Source organism: Malania oleifera, chromosome 1 (genome assembly GCF_029873635.1).
Source record: "Malania oleifera isolate guangnan ecotype guangnan chromosome 1, ASM2987363v1, whole genome shotgun sequence".
Classification (NCBI taxonomy): Eukaryota; Viridiplantae; Streptophyta; class Magnoliopsida; order Santalales; family Ximeniaceae; genus Malania; species Malania oleifera.
Genome location: NC_080417.1, coordinates 134,985,381 through 135,002,049, shown reverse-complemented (window position 1 = coordinate 135,002,049; position 16,669 = coordinate 134,985,381). Strand labels below are relative to the sequence as shown.

Sequence of the window (16,669 nt, the reverse complement as noted above, 5' to 3'; positions counted from 1 at the left end):
ATATATTCAATCAATTATGCTTAATCTTCATTTCTTTTGTTGCAAAAAAATAAATAAATAAATTATGCTCTATGTTATATGTATGGTGGTTGGCTTTTTACATCCTGAGATTCAGGCTGGGACTCTGGGACAACTGTGTTAGAACCTTCTTGGCTGATTACATTATATGTATAGCATTTTGGTGCAGTTTTGTAGATTTGGTATCGTTTTGTGAAGCAATATGTACAAAATGCAGGTGTGGGTGCAGCTAAAGTGAGAACATTATGATGGATGAGCAATGAATTTTGAAGATAAAGTAAGAAATGAACATCAGTAATAGGTTAGGCTTGTAGAAGATAAGTAGAGAGCATTTCTGATGGTTTGGATGCTTGCAATCTAGACCAAATAACTGGCTAGTTTGGGAGTCATTTATTGAGGTTAGAGGCAGCAGGAGTAGGGATTTAACTTCAAAAACTTGAATTGAGGAAATTGGAAAAGAGTTCACAGCCCTATAAATTTCATAGGATGTTGCTTTAGATCTAGTAGAATGGTGGAAAAGAATTATATTGTTGATGTCAGTGGTACTAAAGGCTTTGGTCTAGTTATTGTTTTTGTTCCTGTAATATTTAATTGTATCATGTCAACATTGATGATGTTGGATCAGTAAAGATTCAAATCTGGCTAACTTCAATTGTCTTGTAATTATTTTCTAATTTTTGTCTAGCTGTTTTCCTTTTTTTAATGGGAGGATTTCAGGGTCTGCCTGTTTACTTTTCTTTTCTTTGTTATAGTCCTTTTTTTCTCTACTATAATTCCATGTTTAACCCCCCAAAAAAATTGCTTGGTGACTTCGATTTTTCAGATTTGAAATTCTAGCTGATTAGGATCCCACTAGTTATGTTTTTATTTTTCAATCCAACTGCTATGTTTTTGAATGACTTTATTGGCCTTATACTATTTTGGATTTTTTGAAACTGGTGATCATTATTGCTGTATAAGCAACATTTATGCATCAATATGATCATCTTTGTTGCATATGCTACCCAATAGGTTCTTTCACACTCCTGCAAATGCTATGCGGATGGTTTGTGGAAGTTGTTTGGTTAACCTGTATTTTATTGATACTTGTAGACAAGGAGCAGCAGGTAACAAGGGCCAAAGACTTGAGCTTGAAAGAAGAGGAGCAAGAGAGTCTCGAGCAATTCCAGCACCAGATGCCAATGCTGAATTAATCTTGTCAATGCAAGTAAGTTCCATTTTTAATATATTGATTAATTTTCCTCCAGTATCCGCACATCTTGTCCTTCGATCGTATTTTTATTTATTTCTTCTCTGTTTCACCTTTTTTATGAGGGTGGGGGGTAGCATATGTGATAAAAATTGGATAGATGTTATCACAATCATGTCTCTGAAAGGTTTGAAAGAGATGCACCAGGAAGTTGCACATGATATTGACCTGTAGTTTGCATTATGGTAGTGTTCAGGAACATAGTTTTAGGACTTGAATTTGGATGAAACTCAATACAATTTTGTACTGCATTTTATCCAAATCTATGCAAATCCAAATCCAAGGTCTGAATTTTAAGCTCCCAAATGCATGGTTGGGAGATTAGATTACATTTGGTTCGCATAATTGTTTAAGGTGGGAATTGAATTGAAATTGTATGGGAATATTTTTTTTTTTATAATAAAAGAAGGATTCATTAATAGAATAAGAATATACAGCTAGGAGAATAAAACATCTTTTTTAAGAAATCTAGATAAAAATCAAAAGGGAAGAACCTAAAGGCCAAAGAACAAAAAGGGGAAAAAACCAGCTTGACCTAACACTCCAACACGTAACGCCAATCATGCTGAATATCAGAAAAGCTCACTCCCTTAAAATTCCCTTGTACCACACACCAAAGAGAAGCCAAATAATGTATCTTTTCCCAAAACAGCAACTGAGGCTACTTCCCTAGAAAAATGCATGCATTATGCTCCATCCACAACCCCCAAAAGACTGCACAAAAAGCACATATCCAAAGCCCTGCTTTTTACTTTTCCTTGCCAAATCCAGCAAAAGACACTGCCACAAAATCCTCCACTGTCTTAGAACTCACCCAACATTCACCTAAAATACCAAATAACTTATTCCAAACACTCCAAGCATAGTCACAATGAATGAACAAATGCGGTGATGATTCTGAACGATTAAAGCAGAGAACACATATGTCTGGAGTAACAGCCTTCAAAGGTCTCCTATCCTGCAGCAAGTTATTGGTATTAATTCTATCAAGCACAACCAAACAGATAAAAATCTTAATTTTAAAGAGGACTTTGGCCTTCCAAATGGAACTATAAAGAGGAAAATATGAATTAGACCTATTCAAAAAATCACTAAAAGATTTGCATGAATAAACCCTCGAAGGATCCAGAGATCAAGGCCACCTATCCTCCTCTAAATAAAAACGAAGTTATTCAACTAGACTAGCGAAGGGATAGCTCTACTATCTCCCTATCATTTAACGATCTAGAGAAGTGAGGATCACTTGGATCAACAACAAAAGAAGAATTTGACCCATCCTGCCCTGAGCTTAGATGAAAGAGGAGTGGAAAAGAGGTGGAAAAAACTACATTCCCCAATCAAGGATCTTTCTGAAAACGGATATTGCTACCTCTTCCTACCAAGAATTTAATATGGGGATTGAAGAGGGGATAACTTTGAGAGAGAGCTTTTGCACGGGCTCTCCAAAGGAACATTTAAACCTCAAATTAGTATCCCACCCATTCTTGTCTAATCCATACTTGCTTTTATCAACCAATGCCACGGAGGAATTCTCTAGCGGAAACCGTCAAGGCCATCTAGCAAAAGAGCTGTGTAAGAAACTAAATTTCCAATACCACCCTCCTGTTTACACCTACTCACCACTCCTCAACTTACCAAATGAAAGTGGTTGAAGTTGTAAGGCATATTACATGCAACGTCAAATAGGCAAACCCAAATTTCTGGAAAGGAATGTTCCTATCCTATTTCATATGGGAATGGAATAGCACAAACTTCTTCAATAATTTCTTTTTTGTAAATCATTATATCTCTCTATACAATTTCTATTCCATTCTCACCCTGTTGCTTTCCATGAACCAAATGTAAACTTACCAAAAATTTATAATTTTCTAATTTTTAGAATTGATATCAAACTGGCAGGTTGAATGGGCTTTTTGGTGTTACATCACCACTGGGCCTAGAAGCTCAAGTGTTGGGTGGTAGGCCAACAATGTATATCCAATGATTCAACTCCCCCCCCTCCCCAACACTTGTGACCCATTCCTGCTCGTGAAGAGGCAAATGGATTGATCTTAAATGGTTGCACAAGCATATACAGATCGAAGTGCACTGTAACAAACATAATGGGAAAAACACAGATAATTAGAGTTTTGACTAGGTAATGTAGAAAAACAATTTACAAAAGCAGGTGCATTTTGAAACTAATTACAGGAGTCGGTGCAAATTGACCTCATAAACTTGAAAGAAAATTTTCAACATCAGCTAGTTATTTAGTCTTTTTTAAAAAATATAAAAATAAAAAATAAAATAGGCAATTTTAAATTTAAAAATTTTGAATGTGTCAAAAACATCCATTGAATCAAAGTTTTTGCACTTGCAATACAAATATAATGGTACATGCTCATGCACACACACTTGAGCTTGCACATGCAAACATGCGTTTGTTTGCAAAGGGGCATACATACACATACACACATGGACATAAGTTTATAAAATAAATCACAAAATACAATGGTTCTGGTCAAACATTTGACACAAAATTACACCCCATTTGTTTCATGCACGCCCATGAACACGTGCACAAGAACATACACACATGTATATAGACTTATGTTTATGCATGCTCGCACATGCACAGGAACACACATTTGCACATGCTCTTATGCACACACACACACTTGCCCGTAGGTCATGATCTGAATTTGAACCTCTCAGTTGTAATCATTCCCCATATATGATTGATTAACAGGTTTGGGATTGTGAGATCAATGACAAATTAAAATTTGTAGCGAATTTTTTACCAGAAATATTATATTTTTTTGCAGTTTCTTTTTTTGCATGAGCGCACTTACATTAATGCATGTGCCTGGAAGTCTGAAATTTATTTTATGCACGAGCATGAGTTATGCATATGCATGTGTGCGCACACACATCTATTTGTGCATTTTTTACCTTGGTCCCTCTTAAAAGAATTATACTTTGGCCTATAATTTATTTACTGCATACAAGGTGAACACCCTCCCCCCCTCCACACACCCCCCTTTTCCAAAACAACAAAAAAGAAGAAACACAAATATTTGCACATGTACATGCATATGAACACACCTGCACACACACAACTTGTGCCCGTGCTAGAAATATAACAACAGCAACAAACCAATCCTTAAGTCCCACTAGGTGGAGTGGCTTCATGAATCTTTTTTCACCCATTTCCTGCAACAAATTCAGGGCTATTAAATCCTTACTATCTCATGCAAGTTAATTTATGTCTACTCTTACCTCTTCTACTGCCCCTTACATTAATTAACTTACTCTTCCTCACTAGTGCGCTATTTGGCCTATGTTGCACTTGGCCAAACCATCTGAGCTGCCCCTCCCTTATCTTATTTCTTGCAAGAGCTATGCTGAAACAAATTACCAAAAATATGACACTTTTTGTGAAAAATTCATTGTGATTTTATGTTCCGCTGATTTAAAAATCTTGTGAGTCAATCAAATATTGATTACAATTACAATTTTTAGACCATTTGAGAATGTAAACATGAATATTTTTTAATTATAAAATATAATTCACAATAATTATTATATATTTCTTACTAGATTTAATATATAATATATTTATATTATTATATTTATTTATATACTTTCATCTATATATAATAATTGATGTATATATCTACACACATACATGAACAATCAATTAAAAACTTGAATTTAAGGAAAATGTATTTTGGAAATCCATTTTTGCAAAGCATCTACTTTCGTAAATTATTTTCTTATATCACCTAATTTGGTAAAAAAATTCCAAATGAAAAGATTTAAACCCAGGGGGTGAGAACTCGGTAGCATGTTTTGTCACCACTCTTTACCTGGTACGATGTTTCGTCACCACTTTTTATCTAAAAACCCAAGTTGTTTGGTGGGCCAACAATGTACATCAAGGTTTCTAACAATCGGAATTTAAATATACACTTTAAAATATCTAATGCACTCTGTTATTTTCAGGAAAAAAGGGTGTCCTCAGGCCATAAGGTTCCCCTCCTTTGTCAGGGTAGGGGGGAGGGTTGTCACAGTGTATGCAGCCTTACCCCTGCTTTTATGTAGACAGCCTTACCCCTAATTTATTTTATGCATGAGCATGAGTTATGCATATGCATGTGTACACACACACATCTATTTGTGCATCTTTTACCTTGGTCCCTCTTAAAAGAATTATACTTTGGCCTATAATTTATTTACTGCATACAAGGTGAACACCCTCCCCTCTCCACACACCCCCCTTTTCCAAAACAACAAAAAAGAAGAAACACAAATATTTGCACATGTACATGCATATGAACACACCTGCACACACAGAACTTGTGCCCGTGCTTGAAATATGACAACAGCAACAAACCAATCCTTAAGTCCCACTAGGTGGAGTGGCTTCATGAATCTTTTTTCACCCATTTCCTGCAACAAATTCAGGGCTATTAAATACTTACTATCTCATTCAAGTTAATTTATGTCTACTCTTACCTCTTCTACCACCCCTTACATTAATTAACTCACTCTTCCTCACTAGTGCACTATTTGGCCTATGTTGCACATGGCCAAACCCTCTGAGCTGCCCCTCCCTTATCTTATTTCTTGCAAGAGCTATGCTGAAACAAATTACCAAAAATATGACACTTTTTGTGAAAAATTCATTGTGATTTTATGTTCCACTGATTTAAAAATCTTGTGAGTCAATCAAATATTGATTACAATTACAATTTTTAGACCATTTGAGAATGTAAACATGAATATTTTTGAATTATAAAATATAATTCACAATAATTATTATATATTTCTTACTATATATAACATATAATATATATTTATATTATTATATTTATTTATATTCTTTCATCTATATATAATAATTGATGTATATATCTACACACATGCATGTACAATCAATTAAAAACTTGAATAAAGGAAAATATATTTTGGAAATCCATTTTTGTGCTTATATGGCTTCACATCTTGCAAAGCATCTACTTTTGTAAATTATTTTCTTATATCACCTAATTTGGTAAAAAATTCCAAATGACAAGATTTAAACCCAGGGGGTGAGAACTCGGTAGCATGTTTTGTCACCACGCTTTACCTGGTACGATGTTTCGTCACCACTTTTTATCTGAAAACCCAAGTTGTTTGGTGGTGGGCCAACAATGTACATCAAGGTTTCTAACAATCGGAATTTAAATATACACTTTAAAATATCTAATGCACTCTGTTATTTTCAGAAAAAAAGGGTGTCCTCAGGCCATAAGGCTCCCCTGCTTTGTGAGGGTAGGGGGAGGGTTGTCACAGTGTATGCAGCCTTACCCCTGCTTTTATGTAGAGAGGCTGTTTCCTTGGACTTGAATCTGTGACCAACTGGTCATTAAGGAGCAACGTTGCCATTTTCAAATTTTCAATTAATTTGCATCCCTCTTTAAACGCTCCTGTGTTTAAGAATTCGGTTTCAAAACCTTGCCAGATATGATGTGGTAGTTGATTTGTTAATGCTGGAGTTTAGATTTCTTTGTACAATGCTTGCTTTCAAAATTTTAATTAATTATTTCATCTTTTTGAAGTTCTTTCTTTATTTTTATTTTTTTCCAAAAACTTTTTAATGGTTGCTCTTTATGTCAATTTGGACTGGTGTGTTTGTGTTTAAGAACTTGGTTCAAAACCTTGCCAGACATGATGTTGTAGTTCATTTTGTTTATGCTGGAGTTTAGATTTTTTTAATACAGTGCTTGCTTTCTGAATTTTAATATACTTTTTCATCTTTTCGAAGTTTGTTTTTTTTTTTTTCCCAAAATCTTTTTATGTTTGCTCTTTTTTATGTCAAAATTTTGACTGGTGTGGTTGGTTCAAAAGATTGCATGATTGCATTGAGCACATTTCTTCCTGACCTTGCATACAGATCACAGTTACTCTTTATATTATTTGTTTGTTACCCCCATCTCCTTCCCTAAAAAAATTACAAAACAGAAACTATTATCCTGCATCAAAGATCTGTTATTAAGAGTATATTTTTTGGTGCGTTATTAAGGGTATATGCTAAAATATTTTTACAGTATTAGCATATAATTTTGAATTTTCTGCTGGGAGTTTTTTTCTTAAATTCAGGACTGAAGAAAATGAGCTGTTGGAGAATGACTTGTTGGAATCAGCAAAGATTAGGTCTAGGTTACAAGAGGCTTTATGCATTTAAAAATCATGTTTACGATGATCATCCTTGTTCCCACACCAATTTACATTATTCTAGATGTTGGTTTTTGAAATTTTTTGTTTAGTTTCTATTTTTTAAGTTCGAAGTATATTTCAGGTTCTCAACTAATGTTTCTGATATTGGAGAGGCCTGGCCACAAATTAATTGGCTATGTCCAGGAAATTTTGCACAGCAATCCTTTGCAGGAGCATCCACTTTAATTACTGATTTGATCCTCAATTATTATTCAAGGTGAAAAGATACCTTGTATTCTGTTAAAAATAGTAGTGTTTCGTGTTTTGGTGGAATGCTCAAAATAATGATCAAATACACTCCATGGATTTATTAACACCTGTGGCATGTCAATGATCATTTATATCATTGTACTGCTAGGGCTTACCAATTTAATTGATGGTTGGGTTGCCATCATAAAAGAAAATCTGGCTTTCCACCAGATACTGGGCCACAAATTTTGTTCCCTTTCTTTTCTTGGTCATTGTTTTATGTTATTACGTAACAGATAGTACTTTCCTTGTAATTTTTGCTAAACAATTGTTTTCTTTGAACTGGATAGTTGTTGCCTGTTATTGCTATCGAAGCTTGAAATTTCATTTTCTTCCTAGTTGGGTACCTACAGCCTCCATTTAGTGTGGTGGCATGTTACTGTTTTAATCAATGCAATCATTGTTACTTGTTACCAAGTCCTTTTTTTTAATTCAAATTTAGTATTGATAATTTTTTTTTTTTAAAAAAAAAAAAAAACAGAAAAGACAAGGACAGTCTAATTCCAAGAGCCGGAGTGAGATGTTTAATCCTCATCAGGAAGATGTTGCATCTGGCTTTCCAATAGACCCACCTAGACAGTCCCAAGCTGTAGAAGAATTAAGTGCAGACCGGCATGGGCATCATCATAAGAGAGCCTCCCATTCAGGGCCACTGGTTCACCGGGCTGCATGGGCAAAGTCTGGGAAAAACTTGGATGATGTTTCAAAGATTTCATCTGGGGCTGACATGTCAACAATGTCAGGTTTAGTAGCTGGAAGGAGTTTGTTGTCAGAAGATCGCAGGGAAAAGTCTGGTCCTTCACAACCGGAAGTTCCAAAACTAATAGGCAGATTCTCAGGCTCCTTCAAGGAGGCCTCAGAATCAACTGCACAGCAGGATCAGAGGCATCATGGGCAGGGCTTTGTGGGCTCTCAACAGAAAGAGGATGGGAGAACCAGCAACAAAGATCCTGTTCTTGTAAGTATTTGGATGCATGCTTAGATTTTTGTCAACCGTTTATATTACCTAATCAAACTTCTAGGCATGCACATTATGCTGGATTCATGAAATGGAATAAGATGGGAATGGAATAGTCATTCTATGGGATATAATTTAAAAAAGGGCAGCCCGGTGCACAAAGCTCCTGCATATGCGGGGTCCGGGGAAGGGGGCGAACCACAATGGGGTCTATAGTACGCAGCCTTACCTTGCATTTTTGCTAGTAAGAAATGGTTCTATTTTAAGGCAATGACCATGTAAAAGTCAATGTTATTCCAACCAACTTGGAATATTCTCAAATTTCACCATAGGAATGTCTATTCTTATTTTATTTCATATTGGTTGGAATAACAGAAATTTCGTGTGGGCTTCTCATTTTGGTCAACTATTGTATCTCTATATCATAGTTATTCCATTCCCATGAATCAATTGTAAACCGTAGAACATGGTCAGATTTGTAACTAGTAGAATTGTTATGATAAATAGTAATTCTGTCTTTTTGTAAAAGTTCCTGCAAAATTTTGTGGCAAATGAAGGTTGTGGTAATACTGTCAATGCATTTTGGTGTGCCTAATCAGTAATTACCTAATGTATGATTTTTTTTTATGGTTTGAGTAATATTTTATAGTATGGGAAGTGGATTGTATGCAGTTGAATCTTGATGCTCAATCATTTCATGCTGTTTTTTTGCTGTTATGAAATAGTTTAGTGTTGTAGCATTTTCTGGGTTTGTAAATTTTTCTACTATTTCATGTTATAGTTTTTAATGTAGGAGGTGTTTGGTTTGGTCATTATTACATTTGCAAGTACCTAAAACATGCTCTTTTGTTCATTTTTTCGTCTCCTCCAGCTTGGTTATGGTTCCAAGGGGCACAAAATTCACTACTCTGGGCCGCTACTAGTTCCGTCAAGCAACATGGATCAGATGCTGAAGGACCATGATCGCCAGATACAAGAGGCTGTAAGACGAGCACGCCTTGACAAGGCAAAAGTCAGAAAAGCTCAGGTTGAAGGAAACCAAATATTTGTGTCTGGTCGCTGAAACAGGAAACCAAATATTAGCCCTGCATTGATGGAGAACTAGTGCAGCCATTCCTCTTCTGAAAGAGATAGGAAAGGAGGCGATTTTTGCATAGGGAGTGTTCCAAGGAAGATGGCCGCTGGCCATTTTTATCGAAGCTTGTGGCTTGCTGGGAATTCTCTCTCTCTCTCCCTCTCCCCCCCCCCCTTGTGCAATGTATTCTCTTTCCTTTCCAATCTGCACCTGTAGTTTCTAAGATATGGGCGATTCTTGTAGAGCTTATTGTTAGCCATGACCCGCTGAGTAATATTTATTCTCGTGTATTCTCCTTTCACTCTCTGTATCTGCAGTTTAAAAAATATGGGCCATTCTGTAGATCTTCTTGCTATCCGAATCTTGTGGGCTTTAAAGCACTGCTGTACGCAATTGTTCATTTCTTTAACCATTCTATAGTCTCTAGAGTGGCGATTATCTCATCCAACCTATGCAAGTACAAAATGTTGGTTTTATTTCTGTAAATTATCAAGCAAAACCAGAAGAGAGTAAAGCCCATTGTTTGTAGGTATTAGTCGTTCCTTAAAAATAAAAATAAAAAATACTAAAAAATGTTTACATTAAATTTCCTCAGTAGTATTTACATAGATTTTACTTACTGTTGTTTGTTTTAAGTAAATTAGATGTTGAAGTATTTAAGGGTTTCAACGTGAAAAGTATTTTTTCCCCCCTGGAACATTTCTTTGTATAATCTTTGATTGAGCATTTGTTTGTTTAAATGAGTTTCCTCATTATTTTCCTTTCCTTTCCTTTCCTTTTCTTTTTCCATGTAAAATCTTTGATCCAAACAAATCTTTAATAAAAGGGAATGAAAAAAATATATATAAAAAAGTTACTTTTGTGATCATGGAAAGTGAGAATGAATAAAATATATAGCCAAATGATCTAGGCCACTCCTCTGCTTTTGTCAAAATGTCAACAGAATTAATTGGGCAATGTCTTGTTTCGGAGTATATACAGTTCCAGATGGCTATAACATTGCGGGTGAATATGTTGGTTCTAGTAACCAGAGGCCCTTTTGGACATGGGTTTGGAAACTACAGGTACCACGTAATTGAAAATTTTTATTTGTTTGAACTGAGGTAGCTTAGCTTACCAATAAGGTTAGGACAACATATAATCCAACTCTTTATGAGCCTTGTGATTTGTTGTGGTGTTTCTATAAGAACATTTAATCACACTATTAGAGATTGCCCAAAAGCTAAATCCTTGTAGAACAGTGCTCTTGATTCTGCCTGAATGCATGCTTTTATAATTTTATAAAGATTTGATTGGATGTGTTCATGATAACTTACAAGTCTACCAAATGACAACTCCATTGGCAACCCAAAGAATGCAAGAGCGGGGGGGCCTTGTTCGAGGTCAAATGGGTAGCTGGCTCCTTAAGTTTTGCCATTCTTCTTGGAAATACAGCTAATATGTGCATTGAATTATGGGATATGCACAATAGGTTAGAGCCCACTAGGGATATGAGTTTTCGCAAAGTGTCCTTTGAATGTGATTCAGAAGGAGCTCTTTGACTAATTCAGAAAGAGGATTACATGCAGCATCCTTGTTTGATCTTCATCATTGATGCGCAGTCCCTTTTATAGCCGGATTGAGTTTGTCTTATTCATCATGTGTATAGGGAGGACAATAACTGTACCGATTTCTTAGCCAAATTAGAGGCCAAGCAAGGATCTTCCTCATTCAAGTGGAATTCCCCTTCTATAGAAATCCAATCTTTCTTAAGAGCGGATGCTCATGGTGTTAATTTTGTGAGACATTAGTTTTTCTTTTCTTTTCATCTTTGTACAGAAAAAAGAAAAAAAACATTCAAATTTTCTTAATTTTCAATCATATTAGTGTAAAAATAAATTAAGTTTTAATAGTATTTCTATAGATAAAAAATATAATTGAAATTAATTTTTTTTCTTAGTTTCCTGTACTTAATAAATCCTCGATCCAAGCAAAACCCAAAGCATTTAATAGTATAACACAACCAATTTCTTTGTCTTTTTGCAAGAGGGAAGAAAAAGGGATATTGAAGCTTTGAAATAAGAGATTGTCTTTAAATTTTAGCATGTTAAAAAAAAAAAAAAACGGATAAATTATAGAAATCTCTCATGGTTTATTTTATCTAAAAAAACAATGAGCCGCTACATAGTTTTTATTAAACTCACTAAACCCCCTTTTGATTTTCAAAACTATATGAAATCATAGCTACATTAGTTTTTTTTTTTTTTTTAAATCAATATGTTAGATACATGTATTTTTTTTTTGGGAAAATATTGCTCTTTTTCTTCCATTTTGAAAAATATCCTTCCATGATCATCACGTAACTGTTTACTATAACTCTTGTCATTATTTAGTATCCTCTTTAATATCACACATGCCCTATTTCAATTAAATGTGTAGAAATTTTAGCCTTAATTAGGCCTTTTGATTAATTGAAATTTAAAATATTTTTGAAAGATCTCATGGTTGAAGTGTGCAGTTTTGACATTAATTATATGATATTTTTGCATTAATAGACATAAGATTTGAATTTTAAGAGAATTGAAAATAATATGAGATGATAGATGAATTATCTTCTATTATATATATAGTCCTCTAATACAATAAAAAATATCTATAACTTCAAGTTAAGGAAATAGCCTTCCAAACAAAGCCACTAATTTTTGTTATTATATTGATGCCATTGTAAAAACTATTACTTATGCAACTAAGGAAGTGTTATTTGTGACTTTTATACTTCTGTTTTGATAAGCAAAGAAGGAAAGAGAAAAAACATGAAGAGGGTAACACAGCAGGACTCGTCAACGAAGGGCCTATGCTTGTCGACGAGGGAATAGCAGAGGTTCGTCGACGAAGGCTCTGAAGCTCATCGATGAATAATTACAGAGAGTAGGAAATTTTAGACTTTTGGCTTCATCGATGAGAGCCCTGTATTCGTTGATGAAGGTTCTTCTTGGTCTCGTTGACGAAGCTTCTGTGTTTGTCGAAGAGAAGTGCCTTTGTTGCGGCAGTTTGTCTGAATTTTGAATTTTTGAACATTGGGTGGTTGGGCAAACGCGAGGAAACCTCCGAAGAACCTCTATATATGTCATCTACACATATTTTGAGAGTGGGTGTAATCATTTTAGAAGTGTATTGTGTACATTTTGATTTCCTTAGTGAAATTTGTGTGTCATTGCTTCCGTGAATGTGGCCTTTGCCGAAACACATAAATCTTTGTGTTGATCTTTTTTCGATTGTGTGTGTTATTTACATTCACTTGTTGTTGTTGTTGTTTATTCCGTTGTGCATCTTCATTATACGATCCATATCACAACAAATTGGTATCAGAGCGATTGTTGTTATGGCATCGGGATCATCTTCTGCAAGATTTGACATTGTCAAATTTGATGGAACCGAAAACTTCGGTTTATGGCAGAGGAGAGTAAAAGATATTCTTGTGTAACAGTGAATGGCTAAGGCTTTGCTTGATACTCAACTGGAAGGAATGGATGTGGGAACATGATTAGATTTGAAAGCAAAGGCAACGTCGACAATACACTTGTGTTTGGCCAACGAAGTTCTCTATTGGGTGATGGAGGAGGATTCTCCAGCAGCTATCTGGAGAAAGTTAGAAAGTCGATACATGTCTAAATCCCTCAATAACAAACTTTTTCTTAAGTAACGTTTATATTAGCTTAAGATGGTAGAAGGATCTAGTCTAGATCAACACATCAATGCATTTAATCAAATCATAAGTGATCTTATGAGAGTTGTTGTGAAGTTTGATGAGAATGATAAGGCTTTGATGCTGTTAAATTTTTTGCCCTCAACTCATACCTAAAAAAATATTGTGACCACTCTTACGTGGGGAAAAGAAACACTTGATTTGGAAGAGGTAACAAGTGCTTTGTTAAATTTTCATCAAAAGTTGAAAATATGTGATGAAGGAGAAGGACTTGTGGTAAAGGGTAGTAATGAGCGAGGCAAAGGAAAGTTTGAAAATGGGTCTATTCAGAAATCCTGGAATCAATCCAAGAAGAAGGAGGAAATTCGGTGTTATAAATGAGGTAAAAAAGGGCATGTGAAACCGGAGTGTCCGAATTGGAAGAAAGGAAATGGTAATGAGCATAAGGAGATTTCTAAATCTGTGAATGTTGTTCAAGAAGAGGATTTAGCAGATGGTGATGTTCTATTAGTTTCAGCGGAGTCGGATAATCTAAGGGACTCCTAGATACTTGACTCAACATGTTCTTATCACATGACTCCAAACAAGGAGTGGTTCAGCACTTACAAGTTAGTAAATTCTAGAATAGTTCTTATGGGTAATGATGCTTCTTACAAGATCGTTGGCATGGGAAATGTAAAAATAAAAATGTTTGGTGGTGCTGTAAGAACATTATGTAATGTAAGACATATACCTGAGTTGAGAAAGAGTTTAATATCTTTTGGAACTTTTGATTGTAATGGCTACAATTACGAGTCCAAAGGTGGAGTCTGATTGTATGGAAAGGTAATCTGACTATGATGAAAGGGCAGAAACTGGATGGGAATATTTACACGTTGTTGGGAACTACCGTTGTAGGTGGAGTTGCAACGGTGGATGTTGAATCAGATGAGACCGTCTTGTGGCATATGTGTCTTGAACATATGGGAGAACATGACATGAAAGAACTACACAAGAGAAAATTGTTGAAAGGTTTAAAATCATGTTAGTTGGAATTTTGCAGATTTTTTGTTCTTGGAAAACAGAATAGGGCAAAATTTAGTTTACCTACTCACAAGACAAAAGGAATTCTTGATTATGTACATTCAGATATTTGGGGCCCAGTTAGAGTTGCATCAAAGGGTGGACATGTGTACTATGTGATTTTCATTGATGATTACTCACGGAAGGTTTGGATTTACTTCATCCGTCACATATCTAGTACGTTTGTCAAGTTTAAGATTTGGAAGGCTGAAGTGGAAAACCTGACAAAGAGGAGAATCAAATACTTAAGGTCAGATAATGGGACCGAGTACGCTGATTCTCGGTTTATGGTGTTTTGTGTGGAGTAGGGCATCAAGTGACATTTTATAGTTTGTCAGACACCTCAGCAAAATGGTGTGGCAGAATGGATGAACCGAACTCTCGCTGATAGGGCTCGATGTCTCAGATTGAATGCAGGGCTACCGAAGAACTTTTGGGCCAAGGCAATTAGTATGACTTGTTTTCTGGTTAATCAATCACCAAGGGCATCACTAGCGGGTAAAGTGGCGAGAGAGGTTTGGACGAGAAATGCAGTAAACTACTCCGAATTGAAGGTATTCGGGTGTCCAGCTTATGTTCATGTGTTTAGTGAGGAGAGGTCTAAGCTTGATCTGAAGTCTTGTCGTTGCATCTTCTTGTGATATCCAAAGGGTGTGAAGGGGTATAAGCTGTGGGACCCAGTGGTAAATAAGGTGATGATCAGTAGCGATGTAGTCATTGATGAACAGAAACAGGAGCCAGAAAGTTGGGGCAATGATGAACATATCGTGCAGGTGGAGTTGGAAGCTTAGGGCAACGAAAATGATCATGGTCCCGTGGTTGCAAAGAGCTCTAGCTTGGAAAGCCAGTAAGTCGACGATATTCCGTTAAGAAGATCCAGATGCACTATTCGGCCTCCACCAAGGTATGGTTTTGATGAGTTAGTATCTTATGATTTCCTTACTTGTTGCAATGATCAAACTTCTTTTCAAGAGGCAGTGCACAACTGGGAGAAAGATAGGTGGATGGGAGCAATGACTGAGGAAATTGAATCACTGCATTAGAACAAAACTTGAGAGTTGGTGGAGCTTCTAGATGGAAAGAGACTAATTGGGTGCAAATGGGTGTATAGGAAGAAGGAGACAATATCAGAAAATGAAGGTGAGAAGTTCAAGGCACAGTTGGTGGCAAAAGGATACTCACAAAAGAAGGGGATAAATTATGATGAGATCTTTTTTATAGTGGTCCGACATACTTCTATTAAAATTATGTTGGGGTTGGTAGCTTATTACGATCTTCATTTGGAACGAATGGATGTGAAGATGGTGTTTCTTCATGGTGACTTGGAGGAACAAATCTACATGGTACAGCCGGAGGGATTCATTGAACTAGAAAAAGAAAATTTTGTTTGCAGGTTGAAGAAATCTCTTTATAGGCTGAAACAGTCTCCAAGGCAATGGTATAAACGGTTTGATTCCTATATGATGAAGATTGGCTACAAACGGTGTGAGTATGGCTACTGCGTATATGTGAATAAACTTGATGATTGCTGACTTATTTTCTTGTTATTGTATGTCGATGATATGTTGATAGCTGCAAGAGATTTAACTAAGGTGAATCAGTTGAAGGACCTTTTGCATAAGAATTTGACATGAAGGATCTTGGTTTAGCCAAGAAAATACTTGGGATGGAGATTCGCCGAGACAGGACTGCAGGGAGATTATGGCTATCTTAGGGCGGTTATGTGCAGAAGGTGTTGGAGAAATTTAGCATGACTGATGTAAGATCAGTGTGTACACCTCTAGCGAATCATTTAAAATTGTTTACTACAAATTGCCCAAGTTCGGATGAAGAAATCCGGGACATGTCAAAGGTCCCCTATGCTAGTGCTACGGGGAGTTTAATGTATGTCATGGTATGTACGAGGCTAGATTTGGCACATGTGGTAAGCGTGGTGAGCAAGTTCCTCACTAATCTAGGAAGACATCTTTAGGAAGCCGTCAAATGGATACTTAGATATTTGCAGGGTACATCGGGATATGACATCATGTTCGGCAAGCAACAGGGTTGTCCTTCAGTTATGAGGTTTGTTGATGCAGATTATACTGGAGATATGGATGACAGAAGGTCTACAATGGGATATGTGTTTACCCT

General features: G+C 35.9%; 1 protein-coding gene across 2 annotated transcripts in view; it reads left to right on the top strand.

Moving 5' to 3' along the window:
- The window catches only part of LOC131161350 (probable serine/threonine-protein kinase At1g54610), a 33,960-nt gene extending 23,794 nt beyond the window's left edge, over positions 1-10,166 (top strand). For both annotated transcript variants that reach the window (XM_058117059.1, XM_058117068.1), the window contains 3 exons: positions 1,111-1,225; positions 8,238-8,714; positions 9,586-10,166. In XM_058117059.1, coding sequence (XP_057973042.1) covers positions 1,111-1,225; positions 8,238-8,714; positions 9,586-9,777 — 784 coding nt within the window. In that variant the 3' untranslated portion in view covers positions 9,778-10,166. The remainder of the gene's footprint in view (positions 1-1,110; positions 1,226-8,237; positions 8,715-9,585) is intronic.
- The last annotated feature ends 6,503 nt before the right edge of the window (positions 10,167-16,669 follow it).